Source organism: Pleurodeles waltl, chromosome 11, assembly GCF_031143425.1.
Source record: "Pleurodeles waltl isolate 20211129_DDA chromosome 11, aPleWal1.hap1.20221129, whole genome shotgun sequence".
In the NCBI taxonomy this organism is placed as follows: domain Eukaryota; kingdom Metazoa; phylum Chordata; class Amphibia; order Caudata; family Salamandridae; genus Pleurodeles; species Pleurodeles waltl.
Window position 1 is genome coordinate 990,131,378 of NC_090450.1, and position 22,776 is coordinate 990,154,153.

Here is a 22,776-nt window from a genome sequence, read left to right on the forward strand (position 1 = left end):
GCTGCGGGTGCAGGGTCTTTTCCAGCCGTCGGGAAATGGAGTTCAGACAGTCGCGGTCAGGGGGAGCCTGGGGATTCCCTCTGCAGGCGTCGCTGTGGGGGCTCAGGGGGGACAACTTTGGTTACTCACAGTCGTAGAGTCGCCGGAGGGTCCTCCCTGAAGCGTTGTTTCTCCACCAGTCGAGTCGGGGTCGCCGGGTGCAGTGTTGCAAGTCTCACGCTTCTTGCGGGGAGTTGCAGGGGTCTTTAAATCTGCTCCTTGAAACAAAGTTGCAGTTCTTTTGGAGCAGTGCCGTTGTCCTCGGGAGTTTCTTGGTCTCTTGGAAGCAGGGCAGTCCTCTGAGGATTCAGAGGTCGCTGGTCCTGGAGAAAGCGTCGCTGGAGCAGGGTTCTTTAGAAGGCAGGAGACAGGCCGGTAGGACTGGGGCCAAAGCAGTTGGTGTCTTCTTTCTTCTTCTGCAGGGGTTTTCAGCTCAGCAGTCTTCTTCTTCGATAAGTTGCAGGAATCTAAATTCTTAGGTTCAGGGGAGCCCTTAAATACTAAATTTAAGGGTGTGTTTAGGTCTGGGGGGTTAGTAGCCAATGGCTACTAACCCTGAGGGTGGGTACACCCTCTTTGTGCCTCCTCCCAAGGGGAGGGGGTCACATCCCTAATCCTATTGGGGAATCCTCCTTCTACAAGATGGAGGATTTCTAAAAGTCAGAGTCACCTCAGCTCAGGACACCTTAGGGGCTGTCCTGACTGGCCAGTGACTCCTCCTTGTTTTTCTCATTATCTCTCCTGGACTTGCCGCCAAAAGTGGGGGCTGTGTCCAGGGGGCGGGCATCTCCACTAGCTGGAGTGCCCTGGGGCATTGTAACACGAAGCTTGAGCCTTTGAAGCTCACTGCTAGGTGTTACAGTTCCTGCAGGGGGGAGGTGTGAAGCACCTCCACCCAGAGCAGGCTTTGTTTCTGTCCTCAGAGAGCACAAAGGCTCTCACCGCATGAGGTCAGACACTCGTCTCTCAGCAGCAGGCTGGCACAGACCAGTCAGTCCTGCACTGAACAATTGGGTAAAATACAGGGGGTATCTCTAAGATGCTCTCTGTGTGCATTTTTTAATAAATCCAACACTGGCATCAGTGTGGGTTTATTATTCTGAGAAGTTTGATACTAAACTTCCCAGTATTCAGTGTAGCCATTATGGAGCTGTGGAGTTCGTTTTTGACAGACTCCCAGACCATATACTCTTATGGCTACCCTGCACTTACAATGTCTAAGGTTTTGCTTAGACACTGTAGGGGCATAGTGCTCATGCACTGGTGCCCTCATCTATGGTATAGTGCACCCTGCCTTAGGGCTGTAAGGCCTACTAGAGGGGTGACTTATCTATACTGCATAGGCAGTGTGAGGTTGGCATGGCACCCTGAGGGGAGTGCCATGTCGACTTACTCGTTTTGTTCTCATCAGTACACACAAGCTTGGCAAGCAGTGTGTCTGTGCTGAGTGAGGGGTCCCCAGGGTGGCATAAGATATGCTGCAGCCCTTAGAGACCTTCCCTGGCATCAGGGCCCTTGGTACCAGGGGTACCAGTTACAAGGGACTTACCTGGATGCCAGGGTGTGCCAATTGTGGAATCAAAAGTACATTTTAGGTGAAAGAACACTGGTGCTGGGGCCTGGTTAGCAGGGTCCCAGCACACTTCTCAGTCAAGTCAGCATCAGTATCAGGCAAAAAGTGGGGGGTAACTGCAACAGGGAGCCATTTCTTTACACATATTTAACTGTGAGTAAATATACATTTGTTAAACAGGTTTGAAGAGTATGTGTGTAAAATTGTTCTGACATAGTAGCAATACATATTTCCTAAAGAGCTATACATATCTAGAATATACACATAATCGGATTAAAAATATTTATCAACACAGGCATATGCAGTCCATTGCTGTTTGAATATGGTGGTTATGAAGGAAAGAGACAACTCTTGAGTAGTCTTCTGAAGACAAGAAAGTTATCTGTGGCTCTTATAGTTGGGGGTAATGAATTCCATAGTTTGGCTGCTTGAACAGAGAAGGATGTACCACCTATTGTCTTTTTATTGTATGGTGGTGTTCTAAGGCGGGGCGCCAATCTTGAGCGGAGGGTTCTTTGTTGAATGCATTTGGTTATTTTGTTTCTGATAAAAAGCGGTCCTGTTCCATGTATAGCTTTGTGGGTGATACATAATGTAAAAGTATGTGTTATTTTTTTATATATTGGTGCCGGATTTCTTTAGTGAGTGTCTCTTGCTTACTTCTTTTATGTGTGCAATACATGCTTGGCACTACCCTCTGTTGTGCCTCACTGCTTGCCCACTCTAACACAAAAGAGAGCAATTGGGGTGTCATTTGTGCCTCTATAATTCCTCTGGGGTTTGCTTGGACTCTATACCTCAGTGTACCTCTTTTTGGTCCACTATATAAAGAGCCGGCTTCCTACAATATGGTATAGCAAAATGAGGTATACCACGCAAAGAGTCCAGGGGTTCCCTTACTAGTTTGACAGGGGCTTTTTCAAGCAATCCCACGGTGCTGTTTTCGGGGGTAGTGTGGTCGAGCAGCCTTAGGCTTATCAGAGAAAAGTGTTGGACATTTACTATAGGAACACAGTCTATAAATGAGATATATGACTCAATAAGGAGATCCACACCAATTTATAAAAATAACAAGTGTTTTTTTTATATATATTTAGGCACCAGAATCAATACAATCAGGTAAGTACGTTTTGCAAATCGTTTGCAAGAGAAATACTTTCAGGTTTCAAAATGTTGACACTATTCAGAAGCAGCAATGTTATCCTATGGACTAAAAACAAATACTGCATACAGATATAGTACAGTGACTTAGGGACTGATCTCCTGGACTTGGGGATGTGTCAGGCATGATCAAAAGCTGCTTCAACATGTCACCTCGGGTGGCACTGAGGCGGCCGAGTGCAGAGTTGCTTTTCAACGTTGGGTGCCCAATGTTTCTCTATGGGGATCGGTCCGTGTAAAGAAATGGCTCCCTGTTGCAGTTACCCCCCACTTTTTGCCTGATACTGATACTGACTGCCACACTAGAGACATGTTGCTGGCCCCATGGGGAGAGTGCCTTTGTCACTCTGAGGCCAGTAACAAAGCCTGCACTGGTTGGAGATGCTAACACCTCCCCCAGGCAGGAGCTGTAACACCTGGCGGTGAGCCTCAAAGGCTCACCCCTTTGTCACAGCACCGCAGGACACTCCAGCTAGTGGAGTTGCCCGCCCCCTCCGGCCCCGGCCCCCACTTTTGGCGGCAAGGCCGGAGAAAATAATGAGAATAACAAGGAGGAGTCACTGGCCAGTCAGGACAGCCCCTAAGGTGTCCTGAGCTGAGGTGACTCTAACTTTTAGAAATCCTCCATCTTGCAGATGGAGGATTCCCCCAATAGGATTAGGGATGTGACCCCCTCCCCTTGGGAGGAGGCACAAAGAGGGTGTACCCACCCTCAGGGCTAGTAGCCATTGGCTACTAACCCCCCAGACCTAAACACGCCCTTAAATTTAGTATTTAAGGGCTTCCCTGAACCTAAAGAGTTAGATTCCTGCAACTACAAGAAGAAGGACTGCCGAGCTGACAAACCCCTGCAGAGGAAGAACAGAAGACACCAACTGCCTTGGCCCCAGACTTACCGGCCTGTCTCCTGCCTTCCAAAGAAACCTGCTCCAGCGACGCTTTCCAAGGGACCAGCGACCTCTGAATCCTCTGAGGACTGCCCTGCTTCGAAAAAGACAAGAAACTCCCGAGGACAGCGGCACTGCTCCAAAAGAACTGCAACTTTGTTACAAGGAGCAGATTTAAAGACCCCTGCAATTCCCCGCAAGAAGCGTGAGACTTGCAACACTGCACCCGGCGACCCCGACTCGACTGGTGGAGAACAACCAACTCAGGGAGGACCCTCCGGCGACTCTACGACTGTGAGTAACCAAAGTTGTCCCCCCTGAGCCCCCACAGCGACGCCTGCAGAGGGAATCCCCAGGCTCCCCCTGACCGCGACTGTCTGAACTCCATTTCCCGACGGCTGGAAAAGACCCTGCACCCGCAGCCCCCAGCCCCTAAAGAAACGGAACTTCTGTGCAGGAGTGACCCCCAGGAGGCCCTCTCCCTTGCCCAGGTGGTGGCTACCCCGAGGAGACCCCCCCTTGCCTGCCTGCATCGCTGAAGAGACCCCTTGGTCTCCCATTGAAAACTGAAGGAAACCCGACGCATGTTTGCACACTGCACCCGGCCGCCCCGCGGCCCTACAAAACCTACTTTCTGTGCTACTTTGTGTCCCCCCCCCCCCGGTGCCCTACAAAACCCCCCTGGTCTGCCCTCCGAAGACGCGGGTACTTACCTGCAGGCAGACTGGAACCGGGGCACCCCCTTCTCTCCATTATAGCCTATGTTTTTTGGGCACCTCTTTGACCTTTGCACCTGACCGGCCCTGAGCTGCTGGTGTGATAACTTTGGGGTTGCTCTGAACCCCCAACGGTGGGCTACCTTGGACCAAAAACTGAGAACTGTAAGTGACTTACTTACCTGTGAAAACTAACAATAACTTACCTCCCCCAGGAACTGTGAAAATTGCACTGTGTCCACTTTTAAAACAGCTTATTGTGTTTTATGTGAAAAGTATACATGCTAAAGTAATGATTCAAAGTTCCTAGAGTACTTACCTGCAATACCTTTCAAACAAGATATTACATGTAAAATTTGAACCTGTGGTTCTTAAAATAAACTAAGAAAAGATATTTTTCTATAACGAAACCTATTGGCTGGATTTGTCTCTGAGTGTGTGTACCTCATTTATTGTCTATGTGTATGTACAACAAATGCTTAACACTACTCCTTGGATAAGCCTACTGCTCGACCACACTACCACAAAATAGAGCATTAGTATTATCTCTTTTTACCACTATTTTACCTCTAAGGCGAACCCTTGGACTCTGTGCATGCTATTCCTTACTTTGAAATAGCACATACAGAGCCAACTTCCTACAGTCCGGTTAAAAAGAGGCGGCAGGTTTGGACTGGGAGTCCAGTTGAGCTGAACCAGCAAGTGGGCTCAGCTCTCACGATGTTGAGGATGTGGGGACAACTTAGGTCCTCTTCTCCACAGGCCAGAGGCGATGGGTGCAGAGGTGTCTTGAGGTGTTGGGTTTTTGTCATCGGGAGCACTCGCAGTCGAGGGGGCCTGCAAACAGAGGCTGCAGGTGGCGTTGGTGAGTCCACAGTGGGCAAGTCCAAGGTGGGCTTTGTCTCTGGAGGGCCAGTGAACCACGCTGCTACCGTTGGCGCACTTCATCTCAGGATGGGTGCAGTGGTGCTTTCTGGTATCTGGAGTCCTCTCAGGTTTCTAGGGGTGCCAACAAGATGCAGAGATGCAGTTCTGCTGCTCCCCATGGGTTCCTGGGTCTTTGTTGAAGGCAGGCAGTCTCCCCAGGCATTTGAAAGCATAACAGCTTGCAGGATGAGACGACTTTAGCGCAGTTCGGCGGGAGAGGCAGGCTCTTGAGTGTCCTTCTATTCCGTAGGTCAGCAGGAATCGAATTTCCTGGTCCCAGGGGCTTCTCTAAATATTAGGGGCGTTAGAGGAGTGTAGGGTAGTAGCCAATCGACTAGTGACCCTGGGGGTCATCACAAACCTCCCCCCACCCATGACCACTTCCTCTGGTAAGTGGGCATAATTCTGTCCCAGAATTCCTAGGTATGCCATCGCAAAGATGGCTACCTCTGTAAAATCATGTTCGATGGCATATGTTGCTGCAGATACACATGTTTGGCACAGTCCGCTGCCTGGTGTTGGGCTCGGAGTATTACAAGTTGTTTTTCTTCGAAGAAGTCTTTTTGGTCACGGGACCGAAGGACTCCTCCCTCCTCGGCTCCATTGCGCATTGGGCGTCGACTCCATCTTAGATTGTTTTTTTCCGCTGTCGGGTTCGGACGTATTCCTTTTCGCTCCGTGTTTCGGTTCGGAAAGTTAGTCAGAATCTCGGAAGAAAGCGTCGGTATTGTTCCGTTCGGTATCGGGATAGTTAGGTACATCAACACCGATCATCGGAAGACTTTGGGATAGTTTCGATCCCCCATCGGGGCCTGGTCGGCCCGACCGCGTGCGACATCGAAGCCGATGGAACGGACCCCGTTTCGTTTCTGCCCAAAATGTCACAGTAAGTATCCTTATACAGATCAGCACTTGGTCTGTAACTTGTGCTTGTCCCCCGAGCACAAGGAGGATACCTGTGAAGCCTGTCGAGCCTTCCGGTCCAGAAAAACACTCCGGGACCGAAGAGCCAGGCGTCAACAAATGGCGTCCACGTCGACAAAACAACGTTTCGACGAGGAAGAGGAAACATTCTCGGTTCCGGAATCAGAATCCGGAGACTCCGACGTCGAACAACAGCAACAAACTGTGAGTAAGACGTCGAAAAGTAAATCCATCGACAAACCGAAAGCCCAGGGGACGCCACTGCCAACAGGCCATGGCTCGACCCATAAAACAGGCGACCCGTCGAAGGCGCCGAAAAAGGGCACGCCCATAGCGAAGACACCCGACTCCGGTCGAGGGACCGCCATGGAGCAACCTAGGAGCTGAGAAAGCGGCTCCGAGAGACAAAAACAAGATACCGGCACCGAAAAACATCGGCACCGAGAATCCATGCCGAAAGGAACAAAAATTCTGTCGGTGCCGAAACCGAAAAAAGATTCTCTCTCGGCGCCGAAAAATACCACACCTTCATCCTACTCAGAGGAACAAGGAATAAGTGGCCAAATGCACAGATTTGGACAAGAGCTCCAAAGTGTAGAATCGGACTACACACAAAAGAGACTGTACATCCAGCACGACACAGGGAAGATATCAACCCTTCCCCCAATCATGAGGAAAAGAAGGATCGGACTTCCAAAGGATGACGCACAACCACAAGCCAAAGTGGTTAAAAAAGTCACGCCTCCGCCCTCTCCACCACAGGCATCGCCGGCACAAACACCGCCACAAATGCACTCACCAGCGCAAACTACCATAAGTCATGACGATCAGGATCAAGACGCTTGGGACCTGTATGACACCCCAGTGCCGGACAATGATCCCGAGTCATACCCCACAAAGCCGTCACCGCCAGAGGACAGTACCTCATACTCGCAACTGGTGGCTAGGGCAGCAGAATTCCACAATGTCCAACTGCATTCCGATCCTATAGAGGATGATTTTTTATTTAACACCCTCTCGGCTACACACAGCCAATATCAATGTCTCCCAATGCTACCAGGGATGTTACGGCACGCAAAACAAATTTTTGAAGAGCCCGTAAAATCAAGAGCCATCACCCCAAGGGTGGATAAGAAATACAAACCACCACCCACAGACCCAGTGTTTATTACTTCGCAGTTACCACCTGACTCCGTGGTAGTAGGGGCAGCTCGCAAGAGAGCAAATTCACATACATCTGGCGACGCCCCACCTCCGGACAAAGAAAGCCGAAAATTTGATGCGGCAGGGAAAAGAGTAACATCACAGGCAGCCAACCAGTGGCGCATCGCAAATTCACAAGCGCTGCTGGCCAGATATGACCGCGCACACTGGGACAAGATGCAACTTCTCGTAGACCATCTTCCCCAGGAATACCAAAAAAGGGCGCAGCAAATAGTGGAAGAGGGACAAACGATCTCAAACAATCAAATCCGCTCTTCACTAGACGCAGCCGATACTGCAGCAAGAACAGTCAACACTGCTGTCACCATAAGGAGACACGCTTGGCTACGCACTTCAGGCTTCAAACCTGAAATCCAGCAGGCTGTCCTTAATATGCCCTTCAACGAGAAACAACTTTTTGGCTCTGAAGTGGATACAGCCATTGAAAAACTTAAAAAGGACACAGACACGGCCAAGGCCATGGGCGCACTCTACTCCCCGCAGAGCAGAGGCTCTTTCAGAAAAACTCCATTTAGAGGGGGGTTTCGTGGCCAACCCACAGACACCACCAGCCAACAAACAAGAACCACACCATATCAGGGTTCCTTCCAAAGGGGAGGTTTCAGGGGATATCGGGGGGGTCAATTCCCAAGGAGTAGGGGAAGATTCCAGATTCCAAAAACACCTCCACCTAAACAGTGACTTTCAAGTCACGCAACCCCTTCACTCAACACCAGTGGGGGGAAGACTAAGCCAATTCTACCAATCTTGGCAACAGATTACAACAGACAATTGGGTATTAGCAATAATCCAACATGGCTATTGCATAGAATTCCACAACTTCCCACCAAACATCCCCCCCAAAACACGCAAAATGTCACCACAACATTTAGAACTTTTAGGACTAGAAGTTCAAGCACTACTGCAAAAGGATGCAATAGAGTTAGTACCAGTACAACAAAAAAACACAGGAGTTTACTCCCTGTACTTTCTAATTCCAAAAAAAGACAAAACATTAAGACCAATATTAGATCTCAGGACACTAAATACCTACATCATATCGGACCATTTTCACATGGTCACACTACAAGACATCATTCCACTGCTCAAACAGCAAGATTACATGACCACATTAGACCTAAAGGATGCGTACTTTCATATACCAATACACCCTTCTCACAGAAAGTACCTACGGTTCGTATTCAAAGGAATACATTACCAATTCAAGGTGTTGCCATTCGGAATAACAACTGCACCAAGAGTGTTCACAAAATGTCTAGCAGTAGTAGCAGCACACATCAGGAGACAACAGATACATGTGTTCCCTTACCTAGACGATTGGCTAATCAAGACCAACACAGTAAAAAAATGCGCAAACGACACCACATTTGTCATACAAACCCTTCACAAACTGGGGTTTTCCATCAACTATACAAAATCACACCTAGAACCGTGTCAAACACAACAATATCTAGGAGCAACCATCAACACATCAAAAGGAATTGCCACTCCAAGTCCACAAAGAGTGCAGGCATTCCACAAGGTAATAAGTGCTATGTTTCCAAACCAAAAGATACAAGCAAAACATGTGCTAAAACTTCTAGGCATGATGTCATCATGCATAGCCATTGTCCGAAACGCAAGACTACACATGCGACCCTTACAACAGTGTCTAGCATCACAATGGTCACAGGCACAGGGTCAACTTCAAAATCTGGTGTTGGTAGACCGCCAAACATACCTCTCGCTTCTATGGTGGAACAGCAAAAATTTAAACAAAGGGCGGACATTTCAGGACCCAGTGCCTCAATACGTTATAACAACAGATGCTTCCATGACAGGGTGGGGAGCACACCTCAATCACCACAGCATTCAAGGACAATGGGATATACACGAAACAAAATTTCATATCAATTACCTAGAACTGTTAGCAGTATTTCTAGCGTTAAAAGCCTTCCAACCCATAATAACACACAAATACATTCTTGTCAAAACAGACAACATGACAACAATGTATTATTTAAACAAACAAGGAGGAACACACTCAACACAATTGTGCCTCCTAACACAAAAAATTTGGCAGTGGGCGATTCACAACAACATTCGCCTAATAGCACAATTTATTCCAGGAATACAAAACCAACTAGCAGACAACCTTTCGCGAGACCACCAACAAGTCCACGAATGGGAAATTCACCCCCAAGTTCTCAACAAGTACTTTCAAATTTGGGGAACACCCCAGATAGATTTGTTCGCAACAAAAGAAAACTCAAAATGCCAAAACTTCGCATCCAGGTACCCACACCGCGAATCACAAGGCAATGCTCTATGGATGAGTTGGTCAGGGATATTTGCGTACGCTTTTCCCCCTCTCCCTCTCCTTCCATATCTAGTAAACAAGTTGAGTCAAAACCAACTCAAACTCATACTGATAGCACCCACATGGGCAAGACAACCTTGGTATACAACTCTACTAGACCTTTCACTAGTACCGCATGTCAAACTACCCAACAGGCCAGATCTGTTAACACAACACAAACAACAGATCAGGCATCCAAACCCAGCATCATTGAATCTGGCAATTTGGCTCCTCAAATCCTAGAATTCGGACACTTAGACCTCACACAAGAATGCATGGAGGTCATAAAACAAGCTAGAAAACCTTCCACTAGACACTGCTATGCATCTAAGTGGAAAATATTTGTTTACTACTGCCATGCCAATCAAATACAACCATTACATGCCTCTACTAAAGACATAGTAGGATACTTACTACATTTGCAAAAAGCAAATCTCGCTTTTTCATCTATAAAAATACACCTCGCAGCAATATCTGCTTACCTACAAACTACTCATTCATCGTCTCTATTTAGAATACCAGTTATTAAAGCATTCATGGAAGGGCTAAAAAGAATTATACCACCAAGAACACCACCAGTTCCTTCATGGAATCTTAACATCGTCTTAACAAGACTCATGGGTCCACCTTTCGAACCCATGCATTCCTGTGAAATGCAATATCTAACCTGGAAGGTCGCATTTCTCATTGCAATCACATCCCTCAGAAGAGTAAGTGAAATACAGGCATTTACCATACAAGAACCATTTATTCAAATACACAACAATAAAATAGTTCTAAGAACAAATCCAAAATTTCTGCCAAAAGTAATCTCACCATTCCATTTAAATCAAACAGTAGAATTGCCAGTGTTCTTCCCACAACCAAATTCTGTGGCTGAAAGGGCACTACATACATTAGACATCAAAAGAGCACTAATGTATTACATTGACAGAACAAAGCTAATCAGGAAAACAAAACAACTGTTCATAGCTTTTCAAAAACCACACATAGGAAATCCAATCTCTAAACAAGGCATTGCTAGATGGATAGTCAGATGCATTCAAACATGCTATCTTAAAGCCAAAAGAGAATTGCCTATTACACCAAAGGCACACTCAACCAGAAAGAAAGGTGCTACAATGGCCTTTCTAGGAAACATTCCTATGAGCGAAATATGTAAGGCTGCAACCTGGTCTACGCCTCATACGTTTACTAAACACTACTGTGTAGACGTACTAAATGCACAACAAGCTACAGTGGGCCAAGCTGTACTAAGAACATTATTCCAAACTACTTCAACTCCTACAGGCTAAACCACCGCTTTTAGGGGAGGTAACTGCTTTATAGTCTATGCCAAACATGTGTATCTGCAGCAACATATGCCATCGAACTGAAAATGTCACTTACCCAGTGTACATCTGTTCGTGGCATTAGTCGCTGCAGATTCACATGTACCCTCCCACCTCCCCGGGAAGCCTGTAGCCGTTTAGAAGTAGATCATAAATCTTAAACATCTGAACATTTGTAAATAATTATTAGAAACTCTTAACGTACATACATATTCACTCCATTGCATGGGCACTATTTATACCAAACAACTCCATCCTCACCCTCTGCGGGGAAAACAATCTAAGATGGAGTCGACGCCCATGCGCAATGGAGCCGAGGAGGGAGGAGTCCTTCGGTCCCGTGACCAAAAAGACTTCTTCGAAGAAAAACAACTTGTAATACTCCGAGCCCAACACCAGGCAGCGGACTGTGCCAAACATGTGAATCTGCAGCGACTAATGCCACGAACAGATGTACACTGGGTAAGTGACATTTTCATTTCAGCTCGATTAGCCCACGTTAAGTGGGGTACTAGCCTGTGGGTGGTACGCCTACCTCACTGGCGAATCTTCCTGCCTGTCCAGGTGCCAAAGGGGGCTATGGTCAAAGTCGTCGGCTTTCTCTTCTGTGAGGGGGAGCCAGATTCGCATTTCAAAGGCAGCATCCCTTTGAGGCTTGCCGCCTTAGGAAGGCTAATCAGCAGGTCATCCTGTGGGACGTGGTGTTACACCCTCTTCCAGGATAGGCTTTTGTTCTGGGCCTCCTGAGAGCTGAAGGTTCCCACTCTAGGACAGTGGTCTTCAAAGTTGTTAATGCTGCGCTCCCCCCAGTTGAAAAATAAAAATCATTGCCCCCCCCCTCAGAATTTTTCTCAATTATTTTAGAAAGATGGTAATGTTTAAATATGTTTAAACCTATTAAAACATTGCAGTTAAGTACTGTTACCTTTTAAAAACTGCAATAACATGCTTCTGCTTAAAACAAAGGCATGTTATCTGTATCATGGGATCACTTAAGGCCCCCCAAAGGGGGCCCATCCCCCAGTTTGAAAACCTGTGCTCTAGGGGGTCAGAGCAGTGTCTCAGGTGGCAGGCTGGTAGAAGCCAGTCAGCAAGCACACCAGAGGCTGGTAGGTTTTCAGGGAGCACGTATAAGGTGCCCTCCGGGTGCATGTATTGATAAATCCATCACTGGAATAAGTGTGGGTTTCTCAGTACAAGATGTTTGACTAGCACAGAGGCATAATTGCTCATACAAGTATGCCCTCACCTGTAATTTCAGCACCCTGCGTTAGGGCTGTCAGGCCTGCTGTAGAGGTGACTTACAGATATTACATGCAGTTTTAGGGGACATGGCACACAGGGATGTGTGACATGTTGTGTTTTCACTTTTGTCTGCACCAAGACACAGGCTGCAATGGCAGCCTGGCATGTGCTTGGTGAGGGGTCTCATAGATTGGCACAATTCGCGCTGCAGCCCTTAGGGACCCTCTTTAGTACCTCGTGCCCTAGGTACCAGGGATACCATTTACTAGGGACTTACATAAGATGCTAAAGGATTTGCCAAGCTGGGAAACAATTGTACAGTTTTGGGAAAGAGATCTGGCACTGGGGACCTGGTTAGCAGGAACCCAGTGCACTTTCAGTTGAAATCATATCATGTACCAGGCAAAAAGTGGGGGTATCCATGACAAAAAGAGGCACTTTTCTACACAATGTAACAAATGATCAACAATAGGAACGCTTGACCAGGAGGTGTGCCTTCTTCTGTGGGACGGAGGGAGTGCCAGGAAAGCTCTTCACAAACTTCAGAGGAGTGTCTATGATGATGGCCTGGCTGACCCCAATATCCTTAAATATTATTGGGCCTCCCAACTCGTAGTAATAAACGAGTGGGTATATGCACATAGCCAAGAACCGACGATGCGGGTGGATAGGGAGGCAATGGGCCCAAAAGATTACCCTGCGCTACTATATAGGAAGGGGCAGAGAAATAATCTACTAATACACTCAAACAATGGAGAAGGTGTGGTCAGCAGCCTTAAAATTCCTGGTATGGGCAGGAAGGGTGATGGAGCAGACCCCGCTGTGGGGCAGTGATCTACTCGCAGACGTCGGTGGGCTGATGGATTTCTCATGTTGATGGCTCCTGGCATTTACCAGTTAGGAGACATTTTCGAAGGGCATGGGGGCCCTACCCTTCAAGTCGCTTCAGGCGTAGTTTCAACTAGAGGACTCAGCTAGCGGACTCAGAATATTATTGCTATTTGCAGATGGTCCACGCCCTAGTGTACCCATAACGTCTGGGGGCATAGGCAGAGGAGTCTGCCCCTCTCCGAGACAGGCTTGTGCTTGACCCAATGCCAAATAAGCCCATTTCCTTAATATATAGGAAGATTTATGAACAACCCCCTAAGAGATTATTGGGTGGCTGATCTGGGAGAAATAGCTGATGGGGAATGGGGAGAAAGGATGCAGAGCCCTGGGATAAAAGCAGTAAGAGCAGAATTTCGACTGTTCCAGCTCTGCATCCTACACAGTTCCTATTACTTGACATCACTGCTACACAAGATAGGAAGGGCGCTTACACACCACTGCCTAAGAGGTTGCGATCATGAAGGCACGTTTATACATGTTTTGTCATGAAGGCATGTTTATACGTGTTTTGTGGGCATGCCCAGTTATCCCATCCTTCTGGGAGAGGGTGACAAGATTGATGTCAAGAGTGGTGTCCGTAGGGGTCCCGATGAATGTCAAGTGGCTTCTTTTGAATATAAACAGTGAGAGTGACTGACCTAAATATACAAAGTTGAGTTGGAAATTGGGGCAGGTGTGGCAAAGAGGAACGTGGTCAAAGGGGGGGGGGGGGTCACCACCTTTCGGAATTCATGAATGGAAGAAAGACATGGACTGGTGCCACCAGGGGCTGAAAAAGTGGTGTACCAGGCAAGAAGTTGCCCCAAAAAATGGGAAAAAGTATGGGGAAGATGGAGTGGGTCTGGAGTAGAATTGCTGATGTTGGTAAGGTGATATTGAAACCAGGATGTTGAGATTGCTCTCCTGCATGTGTACTTTTGACTGTCACTGTGTCTGTATGCCATAACACTATCTACCATTTCAATGTGATGCACCCTGACTCTTTTTTTTTTTTTTACCACACTGTACCTGTACTTCTGTCTTTCAAATAAAAAAATTGTATTAAAAAAAACAATAGGAACGCTAGTCACTGATTCCACCCCAATCTCCTTTCCAGTTTTTTGGCAGTCATTGTTGATTGGTGTATGAAAACAATATGATTATTTGGTTTTTCTGTGTGGTGTGCGTTGCTGTTATATTCCCTTGATTCCATCCTTGCTGGTCTGGTCTGTAAGGGCCACTAACACAGTCCAGCTCCATCCCTGCTGATACATTATTCATTACTGAGATACAAAATGCACCCCCATTAAGATTGGTCTTTTTGTTTTGGTTGCTGACAAACGATGAAGCCCTTTTTGGTGAGGCAGTCAGTATCTACACTCTTTCCTTTGTTGACAAAGACAAATCCTTCATCGATAAGAACTCCAACTCACTTTCAGCTGTCGATGGTTCTTGTTATGATGACTTATTGACTCATCAATGAGCACTCCATCAAATACGCCTCCTCCTGTACCTATAATTACAGCAATGTACATTCCTACGTAGCCAATAGTACCAGCAGTGATATTGCTTTTAGTCTTCTGTAGCTTGTTTACCTCAGTAGATATTTCCTTCATGTGTGCCTCTACATCCTCTAAAAAGACATTAGTAGTATGGTTTGTTAGGGTTATGATCAGGAACCTCTGTGATTGCTACAGATGAACCAGATCTCAACCAGTTAAGAGGGGTTAGTTCAGTGACAGTGGTGACCAAATGGAAGAACAGAGGGCTGCAAAGCCAACAGACCTCAACAACAGTGTGTTGACTATGAGGACAAGGAAGAAGAGACCATTTGCAAAGAAGGAAACGCTGATAGTCAATCCATGTGCACCCTCAGCCAGTCAGGCCAAAGCCTTTTGTTCCCACGCCTGTAACGTTTCTGCAAATGCCTCCCCAAATGTTTAATTTTTTGAAGGAGAAGATAAAAGATGATAATTAGAGATCATCTGCTCCTTCCAATCCTCAGCCATAGCCGTAGGGAGTTGAAACCCCACGGCCTCAAGTCCTGCATCTATTCCTTGCAACTCCACAATCTCCACTTTTACTTCAAAGACTCTTGCCTGATCAGGTGATAACCCTTACAAGCACTCCTCTCTGATAATAGTTCTCAGTGGCAGGAATAGGAATGGCTTCAGCTTGGACAAAGCGGATCGCCATGCAGGAAATTTTGTGTATACTGATGACAACCTTGATTGCATGAGGTCACCAGCATTCAGTGATGCAGATGAGGCAGAAGATTATTGTCCCATGAGGACAAGCAAGGACTGAGTAGAACCAGTTCACAATCTCACATGAGGCAAGGTCAGCACCAGCTTCAAGAGACTCGCCGCTCAAAAGTTTAGGAATGCTTCATACTGTCAAAAAAAGGCTGCATCATTTCGGTCTTCTGATATCTGTTGTAGCAAGATAGTTTTTTCTCTCTGAAAGTTGCACACGAGTGCAACATCAATTACTGTTTTGGTTCATATATGGGAGACATGATTAATCTTACATACATTTGGAAGTAATACATTTTCCAACTAGTGCAGGCCTCGTTCCTTGAAAAGCTGCTTGAGGAAGAGAGAGCTAAAGCAAAGCTCCAGAAAATTGCTGTGTAATTGAGACTCTCCTTTGGACCAAAGATTATTGAAATGAAAATCCAGGGAGTGTGCTGCCCCCCCCGATAAAGTAACATCTATGGTTGGGAAAATTTGAGGCTTGTTAGATGCTAAGGGCTGACCATTGAAGATGTTTTCTTTCTTCATTTACCTTTGTGTATGGTCTATTTCATCTCAGGGTTTGTAATAATAACAGGCTTCGAAAAAATCATAAAAATGTTACTAGACCTGCAGGTCGAGTAGCTTGAATAATCTACTTGACCTAACTGTAATGTACTTGACCTGGAAATGGGTCTCAAATTGTGTGATCCTAGGCAAATATTGTATTTTACAGTCGCCTTTTTCTTAATTCTCACTTATGAGTGCACCGTCAAATATGTGAGTTCAGCATTTCTGCTGTAAAATAAATCCTCTTTTGTTTGATTAAATACACTAAACGTTTGCTCCATGTATAATAATTCTAGCCCATATATAGGGTACACATGATCCATTCATGACTTGCCTCTTAGTTTACTAATAGCTTTGCTGTCAGGGCAGGAGTGTTTCTCAGTTTATGTTTAAAGACTCACTTTTAATAAATATATTATTAAAGCATGATGTGGTAGCGCACTGTCATTTACAGACAGTAAATTTCCAAGGAATGTCCAAAAACCCTCCAACCAATTTGCAGCTTTACTGATAAAACTATATAGTGCATTAACAATAATCTGTGAAAATTGGGTTTCAGAAATCATTTAATATTTGCACATCACCAAGTAAAGCGTTCTGACTTTTTTTTCATCCTATGAATATATTTTTTTCATCACTCAGAAGTACAAAAATGGTCTTTCACAGCTACTGAAATATATTTTGACATGTTTGTAAAGTTGACTTAGTTATATAAATGTTGTGTGTTAAGAAAAACCTGATACCAACAACCTTTCATTTCACATAGGTCAGACAGTTCACCTTACAAAATCATGGAACTCTGCAGTCACAAGGAAAAGTATTTGCATTGCAAGAAGATAAACTGACTTTTGTCCTATGCCTGTGAACAATGAGCAAATGTGACAAGAATAAGATTTAAAGGCATCTTAATTGCCAATTCAGTTTCTGACTGAAGAGAACATCTCTTCTTTGTTCACTCGCCTGAAGGGTCGAGTGAAATCTAAAAATAGATCGACCTCATTTTATAAAATAAAACACGTCATAGCGAGTGGTCGGGTAGATTTTTCGAGCCCTGAATAAGAGTATTGTGGTATCCACTGACTTGTTGTCACTGAATGTTCAGTTGTTGCAGGGTCACTGTCATGCCAATCTGACATTGTGGCAGCAGTAGGACACAAACACATAGTCCTTAGCATCGCTTTGAAATTAGAAACCATGCTTCAGGCATTAACATGTTGCTTCCTTCAAGTGTTGGTAATGCTAACTCTTCTTTTGTGCCGATCTTGGACCCCAGAAACACCAAATTGGGGTATGAGAATACATTTGAACTTTTAGTGTTCATAGCCAAACTCAGGATTGAAAGTGATGTTATTGTTTTTATGGTCATACCGAGGGGTTCTAGTACCAGCTTTGCTCTTAGTAGCCAGTGCCTCAAATAAGAGTCCTTTAATCAAATATTGCAGAACTAAGCATAGAAACGAACATATGGCATTTGACTATTATTTGCATTTTATCCAGGAAAAGTAGCTTTTGCAATTGATAGTTTTAATTTCTGTTCTTAAGAGGATTTAATTTTTGTAAGATTTTAATTGATTATCTTTGTGTTAGTCATGGTATGTGTTTCTGTCTCATGTATTGCATACTTCTAAGTATTAGGAAAGCCTAATAAAATGTTTTTGATTTTGGAAAATAAATAAATAAGGTATGCCACACCCTTCTAGTCTTACAAAGGCTGCCACTGGTGGTCATATATTGTTTAACTACCCAAGGGGCTGATGTCCGGCTGAATGTCGACCTGCAGTCACGAGTCAAAGGAATCTACTGTGTTTAGCATGAATTGAGATATTGAAGTAAAGTGGTACAGGCGGTGTTACGTAACCTCTTTGCTTAAGGTGAACCTCATTCCCGCCACCTGTTGTAATGTTTGTTACTGCTATGTTAATCGTATGTGAATCTATGAAAGATCTATGAAATGTCCAGTGAGGGAGAAATAAAAAAGGTTACCTGTAACTACAGTTCTCCAGCATTGGCACCATTTACATCATTCATAGATTCGTATATGACCTGCCGTCCTCCCCTTTCATGCGGCACAATGTAGTTAATTGACAAGTTAGAAAATCTGACTGTTGGAGTCCCGAAGGGTAGTAGAGTTCACTGTGTGTCGAGCTGATTGGTCTAAGTTTGGGTCATGTGATGTGGACACACTACTCTTAGGGAGTGGCTGTTTCATTGCTAATTAGCATATAGAAAGGTTTTTTTTGTAATGTAAGCTTTACACCTGCCTTCCACTCTTATCTGTACTGCTTCGGTAATCTTAATTCAAGCCTGTGAATCTAATAAAGATCCAATGTTGGAGAAGGAAAAGTAACTTACCTCTAACTTCTGTAACATTTGCATCGGTCATAAATTGGCATGCTGCCCACTTACCTTTCATAAGACTCCAGTGAGCTGATTATTACACTTAAAGATCTAGAAAATATGGCAGTAGAAGTGGGTTAAGAGTTAACCGTAACAGATTCATGAAGCTAATTGCTTATTGCTTGAAACACTTAGGTTGGTAAAAGTTATTGTAATAATTTTTTTCTATATGATTGTTACGCTTGTTGTTAAGTTTCAATTTAATCTGCTAATGTCTTGTTATTCACTGATCCTCCTTCAGGGATGTCCATAAGCAGCGCGTCATCGTCAAAGAGGAGTCTCTGCAGACTATCTTATCAGGTATGGCCTTATGAACGTTGCATTAAATGAAGAAAGTGTTTTGAAGTACGTGTGTTATAAAGAGTTGTAGTTTCTTGATAGCCGAGGTGGAACTGTGGATCATGAAGTATTCCCCAAAAGACAGCGGTGTCCATGAATTTGTGGAAGACCAACTGAACATATCCTATCCTCTAAGCTGTGGCAACGATAGACTGCGAAGTGTCCCAGTCCCCTGTAGATCCCTCCATTTCCAACACATGAAAACACCACCAGCTAATGGCTGATAACAAAAATTGCAGTGGTTAGGTCAGGAGAAAAGTATGAAACCCTCTCACACCCAAAGGTTGTGCCTCTTTTGCCTCCGCTTGCCTTACACCTCTTGTCTTCTTGTACTGACTAATTTGAGATGGAACTCGACTTTTGCTCAGTGACCTTAGTGTTGGTCCGTGGGATCTTTTCCAGGAGACCAGCAAGAGCTGTTTTTTGTACTCTGCTGATTTGGTTTGATACTCACTGCTGATTAATGCAGCGGGTATTGTCCTGCTGATTTTGTTGTATACACACCTGATTTACCATTTAAAGTAAGACTGGTTAAATGTAGCATTTGTACTGTTTTGGTGTTTGTAAGCTAGTACATTTAGATTAGTAATACAAATGATGTTTTGATCTTGGTTTTGAAACGCACAGTGTTAGCTACAAGACAGATATCCATTGTAAGCCATTGCTGCTCCTGGACACTTCTTCCATTGCAAAAGATGAGGTTATCCCTGTGGCACCAGCAACATCTCAGTCTGATCTGAGCCCGCCACTGCTGCTGTTAAGCTGTGCCAAACAAAATTATGCAGACTAAGACACTGCATAATTAGTGGATCTGTTGCAGCACTTGGCTTGTACTTAGTGACCACCTTTAGTGACCGGAAATCTCGGGGTCGGATTTCAAAACCCCTGATATTAGGACTTAGTTCAATGCATCAACTGTGAATTAGAAGGCCAGTTGGAGCGCAATCTCGCACAGTCAATATTTCAGGTTTCTATTGGCAGTCAAAACAATCTTTCAATTATGAATAACACACTCAAATATAACACTAAGAAACTATCACATGTAGTTTAAAAATGTTTATTTTCAAATCCTCATTCCAGTGCATAAAATAGTTATGATACCCACACAGATGTGAAAATAAAAGCAGCCAAGCATGTAACTGTCAGCAAAAACAAAAAACGTATTTCTAACATTGTTAGCAAATTTCTGCCATCCTAACACCATAATGCTATTTCTAAGCACTATGCTAAACCTTAGCTAAAGCTTTGAATAGGAAAACGTGCCTTGCGAGTTTCTTGAGATTGGTAGCACAGTGTACCTTTGAATAGCTGGCTGCAGCTATTCTTTATCAGAGCTATTCTGCAGAAGCAGGATATGTGCTCTAAGTGTAGGAGGCTGGCATGGCACCCTGAGGGGAGTGCCATGTCGACTTACTCGTTTTGTCCTCACTAGCACACACAAGCTGGCAAGCAGTGTGTCTGTGCTGAGTGAGAGGTCTCCAGGGTGGCATAAGACATGCTGCAGCCCTTAGAGACCTTCCTTGGCATCAGGGCCCTTGGTACTAGAAGTACCAGTTACAAGGGACTTATCTGGATGCCAGGGTCTGCCAATTGTGGATACAAAAGTACAGGTTAGGGAAAGAACACTGGTGCTGGGGCCTGGTTAGCAGGCCTCAGCACACTTTCAATTGTAAACATAGCATCAGCAAAGGCAAAAAGTCAGGGGGCAACCATGCCAAGGAGGCATTTCCTTACAACATCCATCTCACTCCAGAACTGTGAGTCCCCAACACTCTGCACCCGACGCCCCTGGACCATGTCCAGAGAAACCAACTATCCAGCGAGGACCCCCAGGTGACTCTGATGACGTGTCCACTCTGGGCTGACCTCCCTGCACCCCCACAACGATGCCTGCAGAGGGAATCCTGAGGACCCGCCTGACCACGACTGCCCGGGACGAAGATATCTGACGCCTAGATGAAGCACTGCACCCGCAGCCCCGAGGCCCGTGAGAAACCGGCCATCGGTGCAGCAACGACCAGCAGGCTGCCCTCACCCTTGCCCAGTCGCTGGCTTGCCCGAGAGACGCCCTATGCCCTGCCTGCAGCGCCTAAGTAACCCTCGGTGCCTCCATAGAGTTCTGTTGGGAACCCAACGCCCTGTTTGCACACTGCACCCGGCCGCCCCCGTGCTGCAGAGGGTGTGGTTTGTGTGTCTACTTGGGGCCCCTCCAGTACTCCTCCAAACCTCCATGGTCTGCCTTCCGACAACGCAGGTACTGACCTGCCAGCAGACTGGAACCGGAGTACCCCCTATCTCCATAGGCACCTACTTTATTTTGGCTCCTGTTTGACCTCCGCACCTGACCGGCCCTGTGTTGCTGGTGCTGGGTGGTTGGGGTTGCCTTGAACCCCCAACAGTGGACTACCTATACCCCTTAGATGGAACCCGTAAGTGTGGTACTTACCTCTGAAACTGTACTGTACTTACCTCCCACAGGAACTGTTGAAAATTGCATTGTCCACTTTTGAAATAGCTTTTTGCCATTTTAATGAAAACTTTGTACAATATTGATTTGATTCAAAGTCCTAACTATTAATACCTTTCATTTAATGTACTGGCCTGGTAAATAAATCTTGTGGTTCTAGAAATAAATTAAGAAAGAATATTTTTCTATATAAAAACCTATTGGTCTGGAGTTAAGTCATAGTGTGTGTGTTTTCACTTATCGCTTGTGGGTGTACAACAGATGCTCAACACTACCCTCCGATAAGCCTAACTGCTCGACCACACTACCACAAATAGAGCATTGGTATTGTCTATTATTGCCTCTGTCAAGCCTCTTAGGGATTCCCTGGACTCTGTGCACACTATATCTAATTTTGATATGGTATATACAGAGCCAGCTTCCTACACCTCTTCACCAGATCACCAAGACCCAGAGCAAGTCCCTGACTTACGCGAACCGATTCCTCAAAGCACTACTGCACCCGAGCCCCACAGCCTGAGTCCGAGGGAGTTTAATGTGCGCAAAGAGTCCTGAGATGCTCTAGAGCTAAGCCCACCGATGGGTTTTTCCCAGTCTGGTCCCCCAGTCACCGCCTGCAGCCTCTTTCTGCATGTCCCCTCCAACTGCGAGTATCTCCTGCACTGGAACCCGACACCAAAAGACATCACTGCACCCAAGCCCCACATCCCAAGGAGAAGTGGACCATTGGTGTCCCTCCATGCCAGAGGATCTCACAGGTAGAGCCCTCTGTGGGTTCCCCCCGGATTGGTCCCCCCTCACCCCTTCCCCCTGTTCCTGCTTGCAGCCCGTTTCGGACCAGACCATTCTCCATTGACATGGATGGGACACCCGTCGCCGTAACACACCTCTGCACCTGGATGCCCCAGAGTCCCCTGAGGTGACCTGTTGGTGTGCCCTTTTATCCTTGCCCCATGCTCACCTTAAGTCCTGGCAAACAGTCCTGTAAGTCGCTGACAGGTGCCCAAATGAATACATGTTTTCACCCATAGAATGACATTACAGCTTCAGAAATTGCAGTCAACTTTCGAAACGTATAAAAAACGATTGAAAAGTACTTAACTGATTCTGATGATCTTGGTATCTAAATTCATCTAGAGATAAGTATTATTTTTATAAATTGGCGCCATATTTCTTTATTGAGTGTTTGCCTCGCTTACTGGCTGTGTGTGTGTAATGGATGCTTAACATTGTCCTCTAATAAGCCTAACTGCTCGCCTACACTACCGTAAAAGAGAGCTTTTAAGGGTTATTCTAACCCCTCTCAGCCAATAATGGGCGCCCTGGACTATCTGCATAGTGTCCCCTTACATTGGTACACTACATAGATAGCCAGCTTCCTACAGCCAGTAATAATTATAATAATGTGGTGATTGTCACCTCCATTTATTCCAAAGAGTTTTTTGACTAATACATTTCTTGTCAGCTGATGGAAAAGTTACTGTTGAATCAGACTTTGGAGGTGCCACCCCTGTGTTATCCCTTATGTAGGAGA

At 45.6% G+C, this 22,776-nt stretch overlaps 1 protein-coding gene across 4 annotated transcripts in view; it reads left to right on the forward strand.

The window, feature by feature from the left end:
* Window positions 1-22,776, forward strand: part of HIRA (histone cell cycle regulator) — a 391,587-nt gene that overhangs the window by 280,160 nt on the left and 88,651 nt on the right. For all 4 annotated transcript variants that reach the window (XM_069215325.1, XM_069215322.1, XM_069215324.1 and 1 more), the window contains one exon: window positions 18,678-18,736. In XM_069215325.1, coding sequence (XP_069071426.1) covers window positions 18,678-18,736 — 59 coding nt within the window. The remainder of the gene's footprint in view (window positions 1-18,677; window positions 18,737-22,776) is intronic.